Raw genomic sequence first — 7,122 nt, forward strand, 5'->3', positions numbered from 1 at the left:
CTGCCATCCATCACATACTGTTGCTGTTGCAAATTCCTCATCGCTTCTGTCAGTCTGTCCAACCGGTCCACTTGATCTGATAAGATTCGCATCCAACAGCATTTATGGCAGATATAATCCGCAGTAACCCTTAAATTCTCTTTAAACTTCCACATCTGACAAGAAGTACATATCACTGCAAAGGCCATTTTTGCTCCTTCACAATCTACAGACCCAGAAAATAACACCATCTTATTCCTCTACAAACACTGCCCCATGTTAAATTAATAGTTATATTTTAAGTTTAATCAAGAGACTTATCTCCAAAAACATATAATCAAGAAAGAATCCACTGTACCCACTACTGCAGCCTTTCTCTTGGACAGACTTAAAACAACAATTGACTTATCTGATTCTGTTGGCTTCTGTCTTCCTTTTATGTATTTGAAGAGGTTCTTGCTGTCCATTTTGATATTACATGTGAGCTTAGCCTTCAAGTTTATTTTCTCCCTATTTATTTTTGGAAACCAACAAAAGATGACCAAACTTTCCCAGTCCTCTGACTTATTAACATTTGCCACATTTTATGTATGTGTTTTCCTTTCGATTTGTGCTATCTTCAACTTCCTCACTGGAATAGGTCTTTGCTGTAAGCCACAAATTATTACCTTAAACATCTGCCATTTGTTCCTCAACTACCTTTGTTGCTAAACTCCATTCCTCGTGCACTCCAGCCAGCTCCACCCTTGGTCCTGAATAATTTGCCTTATTTGAGCTTAGCACAGTTGTTTCCAACCCAAGTTTTTCTATCTCGAACTGAGTACTAAATTCTATCATCAGGGTCACTGTTTCCAAGGAGATATCTGACATCATTTATTAAACTTTGCACATCTTCAGATCCAAGATAGCCTAATTCATGGTTAAATCCACAACGTATAGTTCTAGGAAACTATAGCAAATACATTCTATGAGTTCTTCCTCATGGATTCCTCTGCCAACCTGACTATCCCAATCTACATTTACTGTCTTTGTTACATGTCCTTGTTTTCTCCTGATTTATTCTCTGTCGCCCTGCCTCACTACTGTTAGGGGGCCTATAGACTACTCCTCCCAGTGTTGTCTTTTCCTTTTTTACTTCTGCTGCCCACCCCGTATGGATTCTGCATCTTCTGATTCAAGATCATTTCTTGCTATCATGTTTATTCCATCCTGTACTGACAATGTTTCCCCACCACCCTTTCCTTCCTGCCTATCCTCTTCAGAAGTCACCATACTCTGAACATTTTAGTTTCCAGCTTTGATCACCTTGTCCTTTGATCACGTAATCATTAACCTGTGATGATGCCATTAATTTGGTCTGAATACTAAATGCATTCAAGTAGAATTAATTTTGCTTTTTTGCCATTTTTTTCCCTCTTTAGACCCTATTTACAGCTGTTTTCCTGTTTGCAAATTCTGTCCCATCCTGTTCTCCTCTGGTTATAGTTATCCAAACAGTTGCCCTGTAATGCAGCGATATCCTCTTGCTTTGTCAGCTGATATTTCCCCTCCTCCCAAATTCATCCCCCCTTCCTTAATTAGTTTAAAGCTGTCTCTACAGTCCTAATTATTCAACTCACCAGGAATCTAGTCCCAGCACAGTTCAAGTGAAGCCCATCCCACCAGAATAGCCCCTTTTACCCCAGTCCTGGTGTCTGTGCCCATTCTACCCATACCAGTCTGAGCTATGCAAATAACTCCTTGATTTTAATTACTCTATGCTGATTTATCCATGGCTCAGGTAGCAATCTAGTAATTATTACCTTGTACGCTCTTCATTTGAAGTACTGATTTTTAATTTCACTCCGTGTTCAAAGACTTTCGGTAAAACACCCTTTCCAGATCCATCAATGTTGGTGATATCAATGTGGGTGATAATGACTCTATTTCACCTGTCTCTCTTAAAATTCCTCTCCAGCCTCGGGGAGATGTCCCTAACATGCAACACTGCCTTTAGGACTCCCAATCACAGCTGATCAAGACCCCTGACCCTGATCAAGATCGAGCCCAAAAAGGATTACTCTAAATATCTCATCATGCACATGTGACAATGCAGGAGTCCTTTCACCCTACTTTGGGAACACCAGTCTCAAATATGTTGCTAATTTCATTCTAATAGATTAGAGTGAAAAATTACAAGGAGATAATTGACAAGAAATTAAAAATATTACTTTCAACACATCGTAGGGCTGTGCGGAGATCCTCGAGTTCACGAGAAACCTTGTAAACATACAGAACATATGGAATGTCACGATCATCTTCAGACATGGAACTGTCCATCAGAATATCTTTGTGTACATCCCCTTGTCCATAACATACCACTGGAATAAGAGACCACATAATAAATCAGTTATCATGATACATGACAAGTGTTTACTCAATCTCAGCAGGAACAAAATTCTCAAGTGCCAGAGAAAAAGGGGGATTAAATTTATAGTTGCAGGCCATTAATCGCATTAAGCTTCTTCTCATATTCAACCTTCTTGCTCATATATGATCCTCTTTCAGCCACCATCCTCCTCACACATATCTCCCCTAAAATTGTCCGCTTCCTCTCCCTTCTCCAGACTGCTTCCCATTCCTCTTCGTCAACTCTTCAACTTTTTTTTCACCCTCCCCCAATACCCATCGCCCCCATCCATTCCACTTCCTTGGCTGAGTACAGGTCCAACAACTATCGAGAAACTCAGCACTATAAAGGAAAAAGAGCAGCCCACTTTGTTAAACCTTACTGGGGTCGTGTGCTGGAAACCAAGTACAGGGTGACTGGTTTGTACTTATGAAAGGTGTCCCTGACGTACTAATTCAAAGTCACAGCTTACAGCACCTGTTGACATTAAAATAAACTGATATTTTAGTGAACAGTAACAGCTCCTGGGCTGGTGGGGATCAAATGGCTTCTCTGCTTCTTCAATGTTCAGAACTGTTCATTAACCCAAGAACCAATCACATAGTCTTTGACAGGCAAATGACCTTTGTAATCAATAATAGTCATTAGTCCACCATCCAATCCGATGCCTTAAAACAACGATGCTCGCACCAGTTGGAGAATGCTCAGGTGTGCGGTGGAATCCCGTCTGTGTTTACCCCTGCCCGGACGGAATTTCACATTGGTCCCAAGGTCCCATAATTCCCGCGGGAGCCTGTGCCCCACAACCTGAGCTGCCTCCGGAATTTTAGTTTTGTCCCTTTTAAGGACGTAAGGACGTAAAAAGGCGAGCCCTGTATTGACTGCTGCTGCACACCGTCCACCTCTCCTCCCATCCACCGTCCGGACATGCCTTGGCGTGCCCATTCACCACCGGGCGGTGGGGATCCCCAGTGGAGGGCTCTCTACGTGGGAGTCCTCCCCCTTTCTCTCGGGGATCTGGGATGGAGGGTGCTGCACGCAGCGGTCCCCTGCAACCGCAGATTGTGGTGGTTCACAGACTCCCAGCCCAATTGCTTGTTCTGTGGTGCTGTGGAGTCCATGGACCACGTGTATATTGGGTGTGAGCGTTTGCACTCCCTTTTTGATTTTCTCAAAAACCTCCTCCTTTGCTTTTGGTTGCACTTCAGTCCCATGCTCCTGATCTTCGGGCACCCGGTACGGAGGAAGGAGGGCAGGTCTGAAGACCTCCTCATGGGTCTGCTCCTGGGCCTGGCCAAACTGGCCATAAACAGGTCCAGGCAGCGGGCCGTGGAGGGGGTCGTTAGGGTCAACTGCCTGCCCCTCTTCCGCAGTTACTTTAGAGCCCGGGTGTCTCTGGAAAAGGAACACACAATGGCCACCGACACCCTGGAGTTGTTCAGGGAGAGGTGGGCGCTGCAGGGAGAGGAGTGCATTATTTCCCCCTCCAACTCTATTTTGATTTAATCCCTGCCCTCCCATTCACTGTTTGATCACACAGCATTGCCCTTTGATGTGAAGGGCACTGCTTGTAACAGGCTACTCGGGTGTTTCCTTTCTTTCTGGTGGTGGAAATTGAATAAAGATTTGTGCACCTTGTGTCTCTCACTGTGTCTCACACCTGCACACACACATAAAAAAGGAGAAAAAGAACACTGCCTGGCTCCAGCTCATCTACAGTGAGTATCAGGTCATTTGCCTTAAAAAAACTGCAATAATCTTTCAATAATTGTTAATTTTAAGCATTTCTTTTACCATTTCACTCCTCAATTTAAAAATACAGAAAAATAAAGATATATCTTCACACCTGGATTGGCATCTCATCCATCACCTTAAATGTACACTCCTTCACAGCTGACCAACAATGGCAGCGCTGTGTACCATCTCCAAGATATCCTGCAGCTCCTTCACAGTCCCATCACTATCCACGATCTCTGCTACCTTTTAAGAACAAGCACAGCAAACGGAGGGGGAGGCACCAACTGAAGGTACCCCTCGAAGTCCATTACAATGAGGAACTACGTCACTATCCTTCATCATCCCTGGCCCAATTCCAGGGATGGTGAAGGAAAGTGTCAGTGTAGTCACAGATGGACTGCAGGAGTGCTCAGCACCACCTTCACCAACTGTGTGACTACACACAGACATTGCATGAACAAAATGGATTTCTCAAATCTGCCCATTGAAGACTGATCAACTTCTCTGCCCATTATGTTCTTATCACCTTTGACAGGCCTCACTGTCCACCTCCCTGTAGTACTTCCTCCGCCCCATAACCACAACTCCTCATCTCCACCAACTCCCGATCACACTTTCCAACCTCCAGATTCTGTGTTCCCTCTCCATCATGCATCCTCCCATATTGCCCTTTCCTTTCCTCACACACCCTCTCCTCCCTCCCACACATTCTCCCTCTTACCCTCCCATACTTTCTGTCTCTCCGTTCTTCTTACCCACTGCACTCTCTATCTCTTCCTTGTTCTCAACCTTCCACAACCTCTCACTGTCCCGCACTCTCGAACAAATTCTCGCAATACCTCTCCCTTGCCTTCTCCTCTCTGAATCTGGATTAGTGGTGCTGGAAGAGCACAGCAGTTCCGGAAGCATCCAAGGAGCTTTGAAATCGACGTATCGGGCAAAAGCCCTTCATCAGGATTTCAAAGCTCCTCGGATGCTGCCTGACCTGCTGTGCTCTTCCAGCCCCACTAATCCAGAATCTGGTTTCCAGCATCTGCAGTCATTGTTTTTACCTCGTTGACTTTCTCCTCTCTGCAGCCTCCTCTACCTCCTTCCTTCTGTCTGGGCTTTGTGATTCTGAGCCCGGGGCGGGGGGTGAGGTACAAGAGCAAATTGCCCCCACCTTGATTACCAACCTCTGAACCTCAGGTTCCGGTGCTTTAACCGTCTGTATAAGAAAATGGCAAGAATAATGACGATCGCGATCAAAATCCGGGTTACGTACTGGTTTTCCCAATATCCCACTGAAATTATTTGACATTGTGTTCGATCCGAGTCTCCCTCCGCTATTAACGGGAGTTGTGTTCCCGGATCCGACTCTCCCTCCGCTATTACCGGGAGTTGTGTTCCCGGATCCGACTCTCCCTCCGCTATTACCGGGACTTGTGTCCCCGGATCCGACTCTCCCTCCGGTTTTACCGGGAGTTGTGTTCCCGGATCCGACTCTCCCTCCGCTATTACCGGGAGTTGTGTTCCCGGATCCGACTCTCCCTCCGGTTTTACCGGGAGTTGTGTTCCCGGATCCGACTCTTCCTCCGCTATTACCGGGAGTTGTGTTCCCGGATCCGACTCTCCCTCCGGTTTTACCGGGAGTTGTGTTCCCGGATCCGACTCTTCCTCCGGTTTTACCGGGAGTTGTGTTCCCGGATCCGACTTTCCCTCCGCTATTACCGGGAGTTGTGTTCCCGGATCCGACTCTTCCTCCGCTATTACCGGGACTTGTGTTCCAGGATCCGAGTCTCCCTCTGGTTTGACTGGGAATTGTGTTCCCGGATCCGACTCTTCCTCCGCTATTACCGGGAATTGTGTTCCCGGATCCGACTCTCCCTCCGCTTTTACCGGGACTTGTGTCCCCGGATCCGACTCTCCCTCCGATTTTACCGGGAATTGTGTTCCCGGATCCGACTCTCCCTCCGATTTTACCGGGAGTTGTGTTCCCGGATCCGAGTCTCCCTCCGCTTTTACCGGGAATTGTGTTCCCGGATCCGAGTCTCCCTCCGGTTTTACCGGGAGTTGTGTTCCCGGATCCGAGTCTCCCTCCGGTTTGACTGGGAATTGTGTTCCTGGATTTGACGGTCCCTTCTGTCTGTATAAGAAAATAGCAATGACAAGCAGGATCACTGTCGTGACCCATGTCCGGCGTAAGTACTCGGATTCCCAATGTCTCTCTGGTGCTTTTTGAAGCGGTTTTCCAGAATGCGACCGTCCTGCCATTTTCACTGGACGCCTTATTCCAGGATCCGACTCTCCCTCTGACGGACTTTCCCTCCGCTTTTCCTGGACTTTGACTGTCGACACCGGGAGAGTTGCCAATTAGGGGTTTGGTGGATAAGGAACAACACTTTCTCTTTACTCACTCCGCGAATTCAAGATAACATGGAACAAACTGTGTAGGAATCGGTTTTACTAAAATGCATCAAGAATGTATCCAGAGGGAATGTGAATCTCAAAATTACGGATAGCCCTGTGTAAGCATGAAACATGGAAAACCTTGATGAAGACCAGCACTCAGCAAGTCCAAAGGGGGACAGAGTTCATGGGCTGAACATCTCGTGCTCAACATTGAGTCTCGGATGCTGTAAAGTGACTCAGAAGATGAGCTGCATTTCCGCCACCTCCAAAAAGACCCCACTACCAGGGATATATTTCCCTCCCCACCCCTTTCCGCCTTCCGCAAAGACCATTCCCTCCGTGACTCCCTGGTCAGGTCCATGCCCCCCTACAACCCACCCTCCCATCCTGGCACCTTCCCCTGCCACCGCAGGAACTGTAAAACCTGCGCTCACACCTCCTCCCTCACCTCCATCCAAGGCCCTAAAGGAGCCTTCCACATCCATCAAAGTTTTACCTGCACATCCACTAATATCATTTATTGTATCCGTTGCTCACGATGCGGTCTCCTCTACATTGGGGAGACTGGGCGCCTCCGAGCAGAGCGCTTTAGGGAACATCTCAGAGACACCCGCACCAATCAACCA

The 7,122-nt window shown here is 46.9% G+C and overlaps 1 protein-coding gene across 2 annotated transcripts in view; it reads right to left on the reverse strand.

Moving 5' to 3' along the window:
- The window catches only part of LOC122544219 (uncharacterized transmembrane protein DDB_G0289901-like), a 23,875-nt gene extending 17,117 nt beyond the window's left edge, over positions 1–6,758 (reverse strand). The window contains exons 1-2 of one of the 2 annotated variants that reach the window (XM_043683293.1): positions 5,281–6,758; positions 2,190–2,339 (exon numbers count right to left, since the gene is read on the reverse strand). In XM_043683293.1, coding sequence (XP_043539228.1) covers positions 2,190–2,339; positions 5,281–6,358 — 1,228 coding nt within the window. In that variant the 5' untranslated portion in view covers positions 6,359–6,758. Of the gene's footprint in view, positions 1–2,189; positions 2,340–5,157 lie in introns of those variants that run through there. The other variant, XM_043683294.1, reaches the window with a different exon arrangement.
- Between the last annotated feature and the right edge of the window lie 364 nt (positions 6,759–7,122).

This window comes from Chiloscyllium plagiosum, chromosome 47 (assembly GCF_004010195.1).
Source record: "Chiloscyllium plagiosum isolate BGI_BamShark_2017 chromosome 47, ASM401019v2, whole genome shotgun sequence".
Classification (NCBI taxonomy): domain Eukaryota; kingdom Metazoa; phylum Chordata; class Chondrichthyes; order Orectolobiformes; family Hemiscylliidae; genus Chiloscyllium; species Chiloscyllium plagiosum.